Below are 16,630 nucleotides of genomic sequence, written 5' to 3'. Positions count from 1 at the left end.
CTCAGCCGTACTTAAGCCACACGCCGGCAGGTTAGTAGTTGGGTGGGTGACCACCAGCGAATCCCTGCTGTTGTATGTTTTTGTTTTTTGACTCTTGATGTTCTGTTTTCCTTCATTCTTCTGCTTCACTTCATGAATACGTGATGGACAAGTGAGAGTGGGTTTGCGTATTCGCGACTACGCGTCCGTAATGTATCGGCCCTGAGCCGTCGCCTATGAAGTCGTCTTGATCAAGATTAAGGAATTAAGGGCCTGAACTCAGCCTCCATTTCGCGTACCCTACAGACCCCCTAATCGTTTTCATGAAGACTCTCCTCTGCACGCTGAGACTTTTCTACGAAATGTCGCGGATTGAGTGGATTCTTTGGGTAATCACGGACGGGCACCTTCGTTGTTGGCGCCCAAGCTAATTTGACGAGTAAGAGCGGGGACATTTGGGACCGAAGGGGACCCTTAGATTGATCTAGGATCGCGCTTGCAAAGAGAAGGCGTTCCTTAATACCACAATATTGCAATGGGCCTGAGAATCGGGACTTCCAGGATGCAGGATCGGTAATATCCTGACTTATCATCTTCGTCTGTATATGGCCAGTTGCCATAATTTACAGGTGCTTTCACTGAACAAGTCGACCGTGGGCTTACCCGCCAAGGTCTTAATCGGACAATGGGGCTTCTATCGGGGTCAATCGCTTCCGATTCATCCAAATTGGTTCTCCGTGTATCCTCTGATTGGCTCGTATCGGCATAAAAGCTGAGTGTCAGAAAGGAATCGGGTCCTTATGCAAGAGAGTGTTTGGGATTTGATTGAGGGAGTGCTGTGGCGGAAGAAGGGTCTTCTCTGTCTGGCGCTAACTGTTCTTGGCGCATGTTTCAAGATCGATCCTCGGAATATTTATGACCTGTTTCCATCACACTTTCTCTCATGCAAGTCGTGGATCTGATTTAATTGGGTGAAGGCGCGCTTTCATGTCGCCCTTAATGGCTCGAAATTCTAGCCATTTGCTCGATTGCATCTTGGCTGTATTCTTTCTAGCTACAGTATTGTTTTCTCTGGTAAATCATGAAACACCAGTAGCCCTGTCTCTCCCTCTGGGCAGCAGTCCCCAACGAGAACAATCTCAAGTATTTAAAGATGAGTCCTGCACCTGGCAGCTACCACTATCACACTCACTAGGCATTCACTCATTCATTTACTCATCAATCAACCCCCCTAGTCATCACTTCACTTGGAAGCCGGCTGGTCCGATTTTCAAGGTCATTCATTTATCACATTCACTCATTCGGTACTGATTCAAGAGCACCTATCTTTTTCGCGGTGTATCTTCTTCCTGAAACTGCTATGGCTTTCGTTCGGGATTGGAAACGGGAGCCTGGGTTGTTCAAGAAGCTCATGTTGCCTTGCATTATTGGCCTGATTCTCCTTGCATTCGGCCTCAGGACCAAAACGAATATCGAAGCCGAGCAACCTGTCAACCGAATCTATAAGCGAATCCTCCATTGGGGCGGTGAAGAGGCTCAAACTTCGAATACCGATGCTATTTGGCAGCCCAAAGCAGGAATCAAATGGCAGATCCAGTTGGAGAATCCAGTTGATGACATCTCCATGGACGCCGATGTCTTCGACATTGACCTCTTTGACAATGCCATAGAGACAATCTCCAAGATACACGCCAAGGGATCCAAAGTGATATGTTATTTCTCCGCCGGAACATACGAAGACTGGCGCTCTGATGCGAGCAAATTCTCCGAATCAGACTTTGGCAATGGTCTTGAGGACTGGCCAGGCGAGCGCTGGCTCGATCTTCATTCGACCAATGTCCGCCAGATCATGAAAAGCCGTCTTGATATGGCACAGGGTAAGGGCTGCGATGGTGTTGATCCAGACAATATTGATGCATACGGCAATGACAATGGCCTCGGTCTGACCGAAGCTGATTCCATTGACTACCTGGATTTTCTTTCGTCCGAGGCTCACTCCCGTGGCATGTCAGTTGGACTCAAGAACGGAGGCGACATTATTGCCTCTGTCATCGAAAAAATGCAATGGTCTGTGAACGAACAGTGTGCACAATACGACGAGTGTGACGTCTATGCCGCTTTCACCGATGTCAACAAGCCGGTATTCCACATTGAGTATGTCGGAGAGATTGATACTAATACCAAGCTCAAAGCTCGAGTGACAAATGAAGAAAAGTCCACGGTCTGCAATGCGAAGAGCGCAGACAAGTTCTCGACTGTCATCAAAAACATGGATCTGGATGCCTGGGTCCAGTATTGCTAAAGTCCATTGTCGCGATTGAGGCCAGTACCTCACTTGAAGGTTCATGGTGACTGGAAGTGTATCTAAGTAGGCTGTCCAAGGCTTAGCGTTTCTTCTCCCCTGATGCTGCGCCACCATTCACTCTGCCGCACAAGTTCACCGTCCTCTCCACCTAGTAAAATCCAATATTTTTTCAAAAACCATTCCTTTGCCTCCCAACTCCGCACATCCCACGGCGTGCCTGTCGAGACAATTCCAGTATTAATGTTTCGGTCCCTCTTCCCAATACCTGCACCTCCCCAGCACACCAAGCCATCAAAGACGTCCATGAAAAGCTCATCTTCGTCAAACTCATCTTGATGAGTAATGAAATTATTGCGTAATGTTGGGAAAGGTAGAATGTCTATGCATGGATGATGCTTGACCGTAATCTGCTCTCTACTCGGCCTTAAGTCCGGCTTCAGTGACTTGAAAGTTTGTTGCACGGACTTGATAATGTTCGATTGGTTCATTAAGTCCACCGAGCCCGCAGTGAACCGGAAAAATTGCGACAGAGATTCATCGGCACAAAGAACCTCCTCATCAACACCAAGTTGCATTCCAATGGTGTGTAGAGCAGCGACAGTGCAGAATGTCTCGATACGAAGGTTGTTTGCATATGGATCTGCTGGCATTGCAGGCAACCCAAGTGTCAGTATCTTGACATTATTCAAAACAGACGGCTCGACGCCACTTGTCCGAATCTGAATGTGTCGGGTAGAGCAGCCACATTTTATGGTGGTGGTCCAGTATTTGACTACGCCCCAATCATGGTTATCGCGAACGAGAAATGACGGATCAACGCATGTTGTCGGGCCAGGTTCATTCAAATCCGATGACTCGTGATTCGGAAGCGGGTCAAAATACGTTGATGCATCCCATACACCTATACCAAATGATGGGTCATCGAACTCAGAATCGGCGATAGTTTCCCATGGGCCTAGTGCTGAAAAGTTGTTGTCGGCTTGGGAAACGAGATATTGTGATATCCCTGGAGTCTCCACAGATGGACTGGACGTAAATTTGCTCGAGGCAGCAGAGACCGCTGGGCTCGTTGCAATAAGGCCAGTTGAAGTGGTGGGTACTTCGGGCGTCATCAGTTGTTCAGGTGTGCCCATGCTCGTCACTCCTGCTGCAACTGCTTCGAGATGTTGAAGGCGCTCACGTAGCTTCGCCCCTACAAGGATATGAGTCAGCTGTTCCGATAGAGGCACTTGTTACGGAAATCTGTCACTCACGATACTTTCGTTGGGCTTCAATATTCTGTTGCCGTCTTTTCTCAGGGTCACGGCGGACAGGTTGCCGTTTCTCCTTCCCTGCACTTTCGCCCCTCTTCTTTTTTTGCGGAGGCATCTTTTATCAATTCATGGAAATCAACAATTCATAATACTAAGGCTGATAGTGTGCACAGCCTGCTATCCAGGTGAGAGAAAGATTTCGGGGCGCGTTAGCGAGCCGCAGGCTCATCACGTGACAGCAATGGCGAGTTGGAGTCAAAGACAGTTGAATTCATGATACACCAAAACCTCAAATCAATCTTCGATGCGGGACTGGATAATATTGGAGGCTCTTTACGGAACGATTTGATTGCTACTTGGAGAAAGTTCGTGGTAGAAAGTGGAGAGCCATGAGTAAAAATTAATAAGACGGAAACGATAGACATCCTGAAGATGATACAAATACAATTTCGCATATGTCGCGGAGCGAGACGATGGCACCATACTCATAATGGAAGGTCATTAGTCCTTCCACTCGTCTGTACCGAGTCTGACGATATCGGCCTGTTCCAGAACCCAGTACTTGGAGGGCGCACTTCCTTCTTGAGCCATGCGAGCAGCTGCGACGGCAGCTCTACCAATCGTCGTTTGATCTTGACCTAGGCCCACGGAGTTAGTCACACAAAGAAAGTTGTCTTGCTGTCAATTAGGTCGACGATACCTATCATGTCCTGAACACCTTGCGACAGATTCTTGAGGCTCTCTACCATCTTCTCTAACATAGGAGCTTTCGACTTCTCTCTTCCGATGATCATACCCGGGCGTAGAATGATAGCGTGTTCAAAATTGAGATCCCTGATAGCATCTTCAACTCCAATCTTCATCTTCGAGTAGGGTACATAGCTAGAGAGAAGACCCCTGGTCCCTGCACTGGAGATGTACACGTATGTTTCCACTCCAGCCTTCTTGGCAGCTTTGGCATTCTCAACGCATAAATCATGGTCAATTTTCCACTGGTTCTGGATCCCACCAGCTGTCGCCCGGGTGGTACCGACTGCGTTAAAGACCACGGATAGCTTGGGGGAAAAGGAAGAGAGTATTTCTCCCCATTTCGTAATGTCGCCTTCCTTGATTGCTTGAAGCTTTGGGGAATGGGCGTTTGGAAGTCTCCGGGAAATGGTCTTGACAGATGAAGCTACATCTGAGGTGAGAAGTGTGGCGAGGATCTGGGAGCCCACAGCTCCGGTACAGCCAAACACCGCGGCGGTAGTCATGATGAATCGTCGGGCGAGAGGGAAGTACCGAGTGAAGAAGCGAATAGAAGCTTGCAGGAATAAGGACACGGAAAGTATGAGAAATGGCAGAGGTCGTGATTCCGTGGGGAGATTCCGTGGGATTGCTGAATCATTTCAGTGGCTGACGTTATCCACACGGGCCCTCCCGTCTGAGTCCGGGGTGTCGACCTCGGCATCCTTCACATCCCAAGATAATATCTTATGTCTAACCAATGAAGACTCTGAAAATGAGCCAGATAAGACCAGCGGGATGGACCTATGCAATTTTTCAAATTTCAACTTCGAAGATGAATGCTATAATGGCCCCACCCACAATAGCTACAAACCCTGCTACAGGCAGCCCAACCTGACTAGTCAAGCTATAGGGAACCAAAGCCTGGTTCTGCGGTCTCACCATCTGTGGAGAAAAGTACCAAGTCGATGTGACACCCAGCCATGCCATAGTCCACAGAAAGCCAAGAATTTTCTGCCACATTCGCAACGTACCTGTCTTGTTTGTCTGGCTACGATTCTTCGAATCAACAAAGGATTTCCAAATCATTTTAATGCCATCTTCAATCAGAAGCCCCAGAGGAGCCATGGAAAAGAACAGTAGGGCACCAGACTCCTTCGCCGGAATCCCTTGCACAATATCAAGTACGACATGAAGCGCGCCGGAGAAGAAGAAGATAGTGAAGATGTTCATGTACTTCCCTGCTAAAGACTTCGGTGATAAGCCCAGTAAGTCCCGAGTAATACATGTGCTAACGGAGGCGAGAGGTTGACGCAATAGCTGGTGCCAAAATTTACTGCAGGATTTTATTAGCAAGCTGTACACCATGTGGTATCTCACCCAAATAAAGAGGCGCCATCGATACAACGAGGGCGCGCAAAAAACTCACCCCCAGAATCCTCGAAGCGTGTAGGCGTTTGCTGCCTTTCCAAATAAGGGAGGGCAATTTGACGGCGCATCAAGACCAAGTCCCACAACGATGATAGAAAAAGCACGATGGTGAAAGTCGATCAATATTCGACTGACCACAAATGCAGCGACAAGATTGGAAACAATTCGCTCAATCCATTGTTCAAATGATAGATTCCATTGCACAACTGGAGATAGCATTTCGTGCTTCTTTTGATCAGAGGCTTCTTGCAACGCAAGCGTAGCGAAGACATCGAGAGCCAAATATTGCCAAATAGCGATTAATAGTTGCCTAATCAAGAAACGACCCCGGAGAGGGATCGTCCAGCCTCTGCGATGATAATACTGGGGTTGTGATGGGACATTCTTCACCTGCCAGGCCGTGTGAATCCCTCGAGGCTGAGTAAAGAGGCCGGTCGCGTAATAGAGTCGAGCCACAAGACCATGGTCTACCTCACCAGGGATATCGCTGCCATCTTTTGGATTGATAAGCAATAAGTTCAGACACTGGAAGATGATCGTCACAAATAGGCGAGCGAGCTCACACCAGAAGAAACCAGGCCCTAAAGTGGAAGCAACGTGTATTGCCCGGTTCGCGAGTAAAAGTGAACATGGAACTGAAAAGTAGCGGAAAATCGACTTTTTCGCTGTTGCGATAAGCAGAGTCGCGGGGATCAGGCACTGTGCGGCGTAGAGACAGCTGATCTCGAGGACAAGTGAAGAGGCTGAGGCTTCGGCTCTATCCATGTCGAAGATCAAGGGTCGGGAAAGGACATATATAGGGTTGTAGCGATGACATTGAAGGGATGAACGCATCAAAAAGGAGTTCTCCGAATAGACAAGTGTTCCATTGCTTTTTGTTTTTCAGACCCGTAAGATCTGCGCGTTGGAGCCAAACACAGCCAAAATTGGCTTTAAGAGGGGGCTTACCTAACTTGGTCTAGTGCTCACGCAGCTATTCCCAATAAAAAGGGGTTGAGCGTGTGTATTTAATCCTTTTGACGCGATGGCGAAAAAGCATCGCGATGGCTTTCAAGTCCATTCTCAAGGACGAAGCCAAGATTTTACTTCGTTGCACATCGTACTACTCGAACCTCCGCCGCAACCCTACCATATGCCTCTAGTCCTTCCCAAGGTCTGCGCTTTATCTCTTTCAAGAAAATACAAGATGAATTTGCATATCTTCATTTGCTTTATGAGGTTTTTTCACCTCCGCCCAATGCATTGGATCTGTTGGTAATGAGGTAAGAATTCTTTCAGCCTGTGGTGAGCTTGTCTTTTTCGGGATGGAAACATATCACTCGCACAGAACAAATCATCACCTTGTTTACTTCGTAGTATGAAAGACAGCAAACGTAGTCTTGTATAATGACCAAAACACGTGTATAGATCTATTAAATTGATTCCCACTTCAGAACACCCGTTAATGTACAAATAATAACACCGCCAAGTCTTCATTCCCTTTCAAGGTTTCGCTTCATCACGGACAATTTACATGCCCTCACACTTACACACCACATAGGCGGCACAAAGATCCTTCACGCCCCCACCGAAGGAAGCGTATGCCTGCTCAGCATCCATTTTCACGTCCAGCCGCGGCTCTTCAATGAACTCGCAGACGGTGGTTTGCTGGAAAGCAGTCATCATGGCGCTCGAAGCGAAGACAAGGCCCTCATGTGCAACTGCAGTGTGGCCCCAGAGCTCTTGGACGGGGCGCTTCACGCCATCGACGGGGACAGCAACGTTGGCGCTCGTGCCGGATTGCTCGTTGGCGAGCTGAATTGTGGCAGGCTTGACCCAAGCAGGAATGGCGAGGCCGGAGGAGGCGAAGAGGCCGAGGGCAAGGGCGGCGACATTGGTGAAATGCATCGTCGGCTATCGTGTAGTAGTTTTTTTCAAAGAAAAAAAAGTATAGCTGGTTTTCCTTTGGATTGTTCAAAGTATCGAAATTCTTTCGTGAGGGATGCTTGTTGATTCTGATAGGGATATCACAAGAGAACAGTGAGCATTTATATAGATTTTGAAACTAACTAATTGCAAAATGCAGATCTATACCCTGCGACAATGATTCGTACCGTGGGGAGCAATACAATCTTCCGTCTTCGTCGGGTTTTTTTTTTGGTGGATGCATTGCCCTGGGCAACCCGGATCTGGCCTGGTGTCGTCGCCGCATTCGGCAGTCACTAGAACTGAAGGAGCAAGACGAAAATAATGAGCACTCGAGAGAAATTAAGTCTAAGACGATTCGAACATCTACGTCCTACAATGTCGGATATGACAGCAAGTACTATTCCTAAGGCGTAGTGCCACTGAGGGACTGAACGGGATGGCGATTTACTCCGAGATAGTGCTACCTTGACGGGTGTCAGTTGCGTGGAAGGAATCAAGCACCTGCATATTGAGCAAGTAAGCTGCTGATCTCCTGAGATCGTCACACTCATGTCCCATCTCGCGGAAAACAAAGGGACTAGCCGCAGGCAGTGAATGGGTTCGGGCCAAAATTCCACACGACGCAAGCCAATGGGAACGTCTGTGTTAAGCAAAATCGCTCTGTTAGCATCCAAAATCATTTTCAATTGGTCGATCTTTGCAACACTAATAACCCTCACCGACGCCAGCAGGTCTCTGGACTGTAGCGAATCCAATGGCCGCAGAAGATGATTGTTTTTGGGAAAGGAATCCCTGGTCGCGTAAACCAATGACATCTTTTTTCGGGCCAATGAGCATTGTCGATGATTGAACACGGATTTGTGAGGCTTGAGTCCTGCTCATAAAGTGTGGCATGTGGCTGGGAAAGGAATGTTATGCAAACGAATTGGGCAATATATTTGAGGCCGGGAATCCAGGCACGCCACACACAAGTGTCGATCTATAGCAGTAGCAGCCAAGGAATTTCGCATTTCAAGCCCCCACATACCCGAGCAAAGTTCGAGAAGCGCCTTTTTTCTTACTTATTTTTGGCTCAGCACGGAGAAAAGGAACCTGGGATGTATTGCTTGTTCCCCATTTCAGAGAAAATTTGATCCAAGTTCTCTAAGGTTTGCATTTTTGAGGCAAAACTTGAGTGTAAATTGGTGAGCTCGACAGCGATAGTGTGAACAGGTGTTTATGCTTTACAGGGCTTCAGGCCCATTGGACTCTTTGCTTATGTCGTAGACGCCACGGTCATGACGACCGCATCATTAACTTTGGGCGCCGCTATTGTCTAGGTGGCTAGAATAGCCTACGGGTATGTATTCAATAATGTACTCAATTGATTTAGATATTTAATACTCATCCTAATTGGCTCAGGAATCCTGTGATTAGTAAATTTTCACGTTCAAGACTTGAAAATTGATGAGTGGGTCGGTAGGTGTTTGAAATTAGGGCAAGCCGGGTTTAGAGGCGTTCGACAAAAGCCGTCGATGAGACACGATTCATTTATGAGACATTCACTCAAATTGAAGGACTAAAAGGCAAAAACATACAACAGCAGGGATTCGCTGGTGGTCACCCACCCAACTACTAACCTGCCGGCGTGTGGCTTAAGTACGGCTGAGCGGACGGGAAGCCCTGTTCTCCACACCCTATGGTCGTATGTGCTTAGTTTTCTAATTGCACAGATAATAACAGATGATTTCAATTGTTAGTCGCCATGCGCAATAGACTAGGTGAGAAATCAAACTTAGGTCACGTCCAGATTACAGTCTACTGGACTGGTGCGAAGACCATATAGGCCTCTCAGCTAGGCTATGATCGTCGATCAGTGTACATTATTGCGGGCGCTAAGATACTCGTCTCTTGGCATCCGCACATAGCCCTGCGAGCGCTTCATTGATCAGTTCTTCACGGTGAATCAGCTCCACAAAATGGCTTATAACCTCGAGCACCTTATTTTAAGCGTATTACCATTATAGCTCAAAATGTGAACATTTCTGCTTAGACTCATGAAATATTTACCGTCCAGGGTCCTTTATGTGAATCAGATTTCTTGAGCAAGTGGTGAGTATGTGTTCGCTTTCTGGTTGATCTTCGAAGCGCTGACATAACAGTAATCAGTCTTGAGTTATTTATATCCAAGGACAAGGATACTCCTGATTTGCCGTAGGGTTATTTTGGCACAACACTACTACAACAATTGAAAACATCACGAAAATATACATTAACAAGGTTGACTAAAGGTGATATCACGGACTTACTTCGCTTTCAAGATATCCGGTGTTGGGCTACTAACTTTAATGTTGAGAGGCGTTTCGATCCGGGTGCCAAAAAAAAATCGAAAACCCGGTCATGCGCGCATAGCAAGATCTGATAGGTGCTGGTAACGGGACAGTCTTCCATTAATATCAGCCCTGACCTAGAATGGCGGGCTCAAGTTCTACTTACAATTTTCCGCATGTCTTGGAAGGCCTAGTCTGCAAAAAGATGGAGGCGAGTGCGAGTCTGAAGTTGCTAGGTATTTATCGAGGCGTCTTTCACGGTCTATCAAGCACAGCAACTTACATTGAGTACCACATTCTTGTTTCTTGTGAAGTACGTTTTCATACCTCCCATATCTCACTTGAAATGCCTGATCATACAATTCTGCCATAATTTATGAGACTTTTGACTAAGAAGGTAGAGCAGATCTCCGTGCATAAACAACCTTTAGAGCGATCAAGCATGTCGTAAATGCAGATAAATTCCAGGGTGGCTAAGCGCCTTGCCTCAATCTCTCAAATATTGCTGAAATCGATAATGCTCTATGTCTTCTCATCCTCAAGTTAAAAGCTTCAATAAGTAGCTTTAGCTTCCATACGGTGTGCATGTACAGGGTCACCCACGATGGTCAACGAGTCGAATTACAACAAGTACAGATGCTGAAAGCTATACCCGCCAATAGGTGCTGCGCTGTCCTCTGACGCTCAAGAAAGTGAGGCAAAGATCAAGATGAATTTTGCAAGACATCCTTTTTGGAGGTGAACCAATTGATGTCAGACACTCAAATACGCCCGCATGAATCCGAATAAGCTAACGCAACAGTATTTGGCAATGAACCTTCTCCAATTAAAAAGCCATGCGAATATTGTAAGCCCTGTAGCAAGGATCCAGTCTTTGAAAGTGATTTAGAAGACGGGGCAAAGAGAGCCATTATCATGCTGCATCAAAGCCTCACTTCCCACACAGTGGTGGCACCACAGTAGGTTATCCGGATCATACTTCTGCTTGATCGAAAGAGCCCTGGGGTAGTTTGGGCCCCAGAATGCCCACTGCCAAGCAGGCTCCCAGGGGTTGGCCTTCAAGTCAATGTCAGTACTTTCTTTGCGGATAAGTGCGCAGTATCTAAAGGAATGGGTCAGTTATACCTCATTGTAGTACACGCCAGAGTCTGGCGCGAGCTGTCGCATGGCGTATCCAGTCACATTTGTCACGGTCCCAATCGCTTTTCTGGCATCAGAAGCAGGGAGCAGATCATTCCACTGAACGCTGCTGATCAGATGAACGGTGGCATCCCGCCAAGCCGGGTTCAAGGCGTTGTCGACTGGCTTGTGGCTGATAGTCATGGTTCCCGAAATGGAGGGACTGGACACTCCATCCTACCAATTTGAAAAGCGAATTTAGCATCTGCTTAATGGATGGCGATTCGAGGAACCTACCGCGAAGGCTTCATTTCTTTCTCCAATGATCTCAAAAGTCTTGGCGAGAGAATCTGTATCCTCGACTGCTCGGCGAGGAATCAGTCGAGTTGCGCGGACTCCACGATTGAGGCCTGCATCCCCACCAACCGGAGCAATCTTCTCAATAGCATACCAAGTAGGCAACAAGTTAGTGAAAGACGAGTACTGCACTGTCTCGTTATGTTTTTGGACATGTTTTGTGAGGGGCCCAATCAAGCGGTCGATAGAGCTCGTGTTAGTCGTGTTAGGCTGGAACATCGTGTACTGAAAGCTGTAAGGCGACACGCCAGCAGTGTAGTAGCCCATCACACCTGCGTCTTGGATCTTGGCCATCTCCTTGTGAGTGCTGGCAATAAGCTTCCACCACGTTTTGGCCGAAGTTCCATTACGAGCACTCATTGCCAATGTGGCTGTCAACAGCGACGGCATAGGGAAGACGTTGATAGTAAGGCTCAAAATAACACCGAATGTGCCGCCACCTCCACCCCGGACTGCCCAGAGTAGGTCCTCATTCTGACATTCGTTGGCTGTGACGAGATCACCCTTGGGGGTAACAATCTTGGTCTCAATAACATTGACGGCGCCCATACCGTAGACTCCGGTCAAGACACCGTGACCACCTCCAGTGGCCCAGCCTGCCACGCCAACATCCTTGAGAAATCGTTCAGTAAGTGTACCTTCATCGAAAAAAGAAAGGGCTTTGGGCCTTACCATGCTAGTTCCAGCGACAGCTGTCAGATTGCGCTTTGCGAGCTGACCGAGGAGCTCGCCATCCTGGATGCCAGCGCCGATGGTTGCCGCCATGTGACTGGTGGCAGTGCCGCAGTTTGAAGGCTTGAAGGACTGGTGAATTTTGGATTGTTTCATGCGGTGCGTCCAAATTCTGGTTTTGTCAGCTAAACATTGGCGGTTCTGAGCTAGACCAACTACTTACGACAGGCTTCCATCGGCGGAACTGTAACAGTGTCAGTCAGATGATCCATCGATTTCATTATTGTCAGAGAGGGATGACTGAATATGGAGATATGTGTAAGAGTGATGAATTAATGCTATGGGAGAAGTAGGCTAAGTAGGCTACAAACACCCCCCCACGACCATAGCATGGTGCATGCGTGTGGGAGATGTCCATATGAAGAATGATAATCCCTCGATCCTGTTGAAGCTGTTCCCGGGTGTGTGTGTGTGTGTGTGTGTGTGTGCGTGCGTGTGTGCCGTCAAAACGTATCTGTGTAGCTTAATCAGAGCTGTGTAGATAGAGGTCTGTGTAGGCGAGGCATGCCGTCAAAACGTATCTGTTTAGCTTGATCAGGGGCGTGTAGATAGAGGTCTGTGTAGGCAAGGGCTGCCGTGGATAGGCATAATACCGTGGATAGGCATAAATTGAAAGAATACCGGCGATTGGTATGATGCCGTGGATAGGCATAGATGGATGATTAGGCTGACCTAAGGAAGAGACTGACAGGATCGTCTAGGTCGACGGTATTTGTCTTAGGACGCTGATCCTGGTTCTTTGGGTTGAGGAAGCATTGTTGAACTGTGTATCGCGAGCGTCGAGAGACCAGCGAAGGCTGGTAGCCCACGAAGTGTAGTTGTTCTCGCCTACGAGGGTAGAAACGAGGTTGGTGAGCTTAGGCTCAGTGAAGCCGGTGGTCTTGGTCGACACGATGATGGATAGGGCAAAGCCTTGATAGAAGGGCAAAGCCTTGATGGAAGGGCAAAGCCTTGATGAAACGGGTAGGGATGGCTACCCTGCCCCCCCAAGAGAGGACGGCGGTGACGATGATCACGGCGATGAGACGATGAGGATGATGATCAGGGGGCGCCAGCGATGGTCAGATCACCGGCGCCAGGCAAAGGGACTCATAACCTGTCAGAGAGGGATGACTGAATATGGAGATATGTGTAAGAGTGATGAATTAATGCTATGGGAGAAGTAGGCTAAGTAGGCTACAAACAATTATATTTGTGTTTAAGCTGACCTCTTTTCGGGGTTATGTCCAGTATTCTTGATGTTGAGTCTCAAATTGTGCCTCTTCGCAATTTCCAAAGTAGCCTGCACGTGCTGAGCTGCGGTTACATTCACAACATAGGGAGACAAGTATCCAGGGAACATCCCTTAGCACCCTGGTTCGTGAGAGGAATCAGCCTCGACAAACGTGTCACAAAGCAAGCTTTGGACTATTGCGTTCAGGCCACTAAACCCGGTGCCGCCATCGTACAGTTTGGCTCATGAAATTTAAGTCTTTCCAATATCATCTATCATGACCAGAAGCTTGCAAGAATTCTGCATTGTCCTTAATACCGACAATTGAAAGTTAGAGTTCCCCTGGCGAAGAGAAAGAAATGTCCGCCCTCTCACATTCATATGATAGGGACAATTCGACGTGGTCGTCATAGTGCTAGAATGCCAAGTTGATTTCGCATGTTTCACAGTAAGCCTGCTTTATTTTAACCATCTTATGAAGTAGGGGACACATTCGCTGCTGCCGCAGCGACAAGAAGCGGCCGGCTAGTCAATTCCAAAAGTGCCGTCACGAGGCTTTCGATATATTCTGACTGCAGGCTGTAGCGTGGTCAAAGCCTGTGTAGTTTCAGTTAGACCATGGTCTTCATTTCCAAGGATAAAGCTAGGTTGTGGCACTGGAAGGTTTGCTCACCTCGGAGTGTTCTCGGACGCGGAAGGCTTGCCATTCGGATAGCCGACTAGGGGTAGCTACTTGCTCTAGCACGGTTTCCTGAGATTCTGTAATCGAATACGTTGAGAGAGAGCAGAAGATTTTCCTTGTACATGCCGTGCAGGCTACTGAGTCTAGTATTGGTCTTGGACCGGTTTCAATCCAAAATTAATGACTCAAGAACCCCATCATGCTGAGCTGGTTCTACCCAGCATGACAAGTTTATTGAAACAACTTGGCTGGTCTGGTTAGTTCCATCTAGATCCTGTATAGTTGCATTGATTTTCGGTCTCAGATGATAAAACGATAAATAGTCTCTACGGGACTACGGTCACCAAACTATGTATTCAAGATCAGTGTTTTTCTCTGATTCAGCATCTTCAGAAAGTCTAGAGTCTTTCCAATACACAGTTTTATTTTGGAATGACGAATTTACTCATGAAAAAAGCCTAGGGATCAAAATATTGAACAAGGGTTATCTTGTCGCTCCCCCGCGTTGCTCGAGCGCGGCGATTTTAGCTCAGTCATCTGAAGATGACGGGTGGATTACCTGCCCGGGAGTTGCCGAACATCTGCGGCTCAGTTGCCGTTTTGGGAGACGCTTATTGTACTTTGTTGCCTGCTTCGTTTGTATCGCGAAATCACGAGATGCTTCTAATTCAAGATCTGGTTTTCCTAGTACGAAATTTCAATGAGAGCTAGTCCTCTCCCTCTTCACTTCCAAGAAGTTCTTGAATAACAGACAATGCAAACAGCATAGACTAACTGATCTAGGTCCAAAATCATCTTCTACCATTCGTATGAGGACCAATGACGACCGCGTTAAAATAAATCAGAGCTAAACTCAAAGTTAGAATACTATGAATATGAAAATATTTTTTAATCCTTGGATTTCCATTCCCACTATCCATAACATTCTGGTGAATACATACATCCTATCTCTGGGGCATATAAGTCTTAAATGTGTCAGTTTTAGACTAGGCCTTCTAGCTCAATCGGTAGCCTACACGAAAATCGAGCGACGCAAAATGATGTTCACCTGTAGTCTCGCCTCTTCCCGAGCCAGTCCCTTGACGAAAACTATCAATTTTCGCCTTTGCTCGGAATTTGTCCTTCCCATTGAGACTTAGCAGCGCTGAAGAGCTTGTCATTGGTCAACATATCCCAGCCTAGAAGAGCCAGCCCTTTGCCGACGATAATAGCCTCTTCGTGTGCTTCATCGGTGCCAGCGCAGGCAGTAAAAGAGGGGTGGTGTGGGTAGGAGCCTTCGGGGGTTGGGATGGCAAATGTCGAGTGAAGTGTCGGAACCGCATAGCTTACGTTTCCTGCAATGTCATCAGCATTCGGTGCCTGTGTAATGTTGCCTCTGGATTGGGCATTGTAACTTACCAACATCAGATGAGCCGGTCAAGACCTGATCATGCTTGTAAATGATGTCCTTCCCATATCCTTTCATGTGAGTTGTATATCGCTCACATAGGGTATCATTCAGGACAATATCGGTGTACAGTCCCTCTCTGGCCACAAATCTTTATTAACACACTGTCATTGTCATTGGATAATGTGGTGGTTGACCCACTCTTCAATTCTAACTGTGCAGCCGCTGGTGGTAGCGGCACCCTCCATGCACCGCCGAACTCTTGCAATTAGCTTATCAAGTCCACCCAAAGTAGGACTTCGGATCTGCCAGTAAGACTTGGTGTATGCCGGAATAATGTTGGCAACCTTGGGCACATCCAAAAATGCACCATGAATTCGCTCATCTGGCTGGATATGCTGTCTCAGAGTGGAAACACCGTTGTATGCCGTCACCAGTGCATCCAGCGCATTGACGCCTTCCCATGGGTTTCCTCCAGCGTGTGCGTTTTTTCCAAAGTACTCGACCCATAGCTCCTTTCGGGCATTCATTAGGACTCCAGCTATACCGTCGGCTGGCACTCCAACCATCTTCTTCGGTCCTCCGTGACTAGAGGCCATTAGCTTTATCCATTTGTCTCAGGGCTGTGTCAGATTGATCGAAGAAAAATCGTAAACTCACGCCATCAAAGAAACATCAACCTCCTTATAAGCCCCAGCGTCGAGCAATTTGGCTTTACCTCCACCATTCTCTTCCGCGGGCGTACCAAGCAGCTGAATGCGACCGCCGATCCTGAATTCTTTTTTGAGATGGCTCAATGCTAAGAATGCCGCAATGCTGCTGGTAGCAATAAGGTTATGTCCGCAAGCATGTCCAATGTCAGGTAGTGCGTCATATTCTGCGTTGAAGTTGACCAGACGGCCTTCTGTGCCGCTGATGCATTCGAAGCTAGTATCGACACCATATGCATGCCTGGTCACCGCAAAACCTTGACTTTCAAGGAAATCACAAATGTTATCGTGCGCCTGATGCTCTTCGTAGGCAAGTTCCGGGTTGGACCAGATCTGTGGTCTGCTGGTTAATCTTCGCGTTTTGACAGTCAACCTCCATCAGATGTTCTCACATTATGATTCAATTCCCGAAGCTGTTTAGCAACTCTATCCAGAGCGGTATCAATCGCATTTCGGACTGCCGGGTCTGACATTGTGAGAGTTTGGGGTTGAGTGATTTTCTTGGATCTTCTGGAGAAA

The 16,630-nt window shown here is 47.5% G+C and overlaps 6 protein-coding genes across 6 annotated transcripts; 1 reads left to right on the top strand and 5 right to left on the bottom strand.

The window, feature by feature from the left end:
• Positions 1-1,339: 1,339 nt before the first annotated feature.
• On the top strand, positions 1,340-2,281 carry N7477_001617 (endo alpha-1,4 polygalactosaminidase; the record flags this gene model as incomplete). The annotated part of the gene is made up of 1 exon (XM_056963280.1): positions 1,340-2,281. One exon carries the CDS (start codon positions 1,340-1,342, stop codon positions 2,279-2,281), a length of 942 nt encoding a protein of 313 aa, XP_056826199.1.
• A 62-nt stretch (positions 2,282-2,343) lies between these two features.
• N7477_001616 (bZIP transcription factor) lies at positions 2,344-3,652 on the bottom strand (the record flags this gene model as incomplete). Its single annotated transcript, XM_056963279.1, has 2 exons — positions 2,344-3,476; positions 3,538-3,652. The coding sequence occupies 2 exons, from the start codon at positions 3,650-3,652 to the stop codon at positions 2,344-2,346; spliced, it is 1,248 nt and encodes a 415-aa protein (XP_056826198.1).
• Positions 3,653-4,038: 386 nt separating this feature from the next.
• N7477_001615 (uncharacterized protein) lies at positions 4,039-6,459 on the bottom strand (the record flags this gene model as incomplete). Its single annotated transcript, XM_056963278.1, has 4 exons — positions 4,039-4,175; positions 4,238-4,915; positions 5,298-5,599; positions 5,693-6,459. 4 exons carry the CDS (start codon positions 6,457-6,459, stop codon positions 4,039-4,041), a joined length of 1,884 nt encoding a protein of 627 aa, XP_056826197.1.
• A 744-nt stretch (positions 6,460-7,203) lies between these two features.
• Positions 7,204-7,581, bottom strand: N7477_001614 (uncharacterized protein; the record flags this gene model as incomplete). The annotated part of the gene is made up of 1 exon (XM_056963277.1): positions 7,204-7,581. One exon carries the CDS (start codon positions 7,579-7,581, stop codon positions 7,204-7,206), a length of 378 nt encoding a protein of 125 aa, XP_056826196.1.
• Positions 7,582-10,796: 3,215 nt separating this feature from the next.
• N7477_001613 (uncharacterized protein) lies at positions 10,797-13,461 on the bottom strand (the record flags this gene model as incomplete). Its single annotated transcript, XM_056963276.1, has 5 exons — positions 10,797-10,967; positions 11,037-11,267; positions 11,328-11,999; positions 12,060-12,260; positions 13,408-13,461. The coding sequence occupies 5 exons, from the start codon at positions 13,459-13,461 to the stop codon at positions 10,797-10,799; spliced, it is 1,329 nt and encodes a 442-aa protein (XP_056826195.1).
• Positions 13,462-15,106: 1,645 nt separating this feature from the next.
• Positions 15,107-16,584, bottom strand: N7477_001612 (M20 family metallopeptidase; the record flags this gene model as incomplete). The annotated part of the gene is made up of 5 exons (XM_056963275.1): positions 15,107-15,348; positions 15,413-15,540; positions 15,603-15,989; positions 16,062-16,444; positions 16,504-16,584. The coding sequence occupies 5 exons, from the start codon at positions 16,582-16,584 to the stop codon at positions 15,107-15,109; spliced, it is 1,221 nt and encodes a 406-aa protein (XP_056826194.1).
• Between the last annotated feature and the right edge of the window lie 46 nt (positions 16,585-16,630).

This window comes from Penicillium maclennaniae, assembly GCF_028827695.1.
Source record: "Penicillium maclennaniae strain IBT 15551 chromosome Unknown utg000002l:1.0-2354659.0:1.0-2356205.0, whole genome shotgun sequence".
NCBI lineage: Eukaryota > Fungi > Ascomycota > Eurotiomycetes > Eurotiales > Aspergillaceae > Penicillium > Penicillium maclennaniae.
Note: the sequence above shows the minus strand (reverse complement) of the source record. Positions and strands in the feature narration are given on the sequence as shown.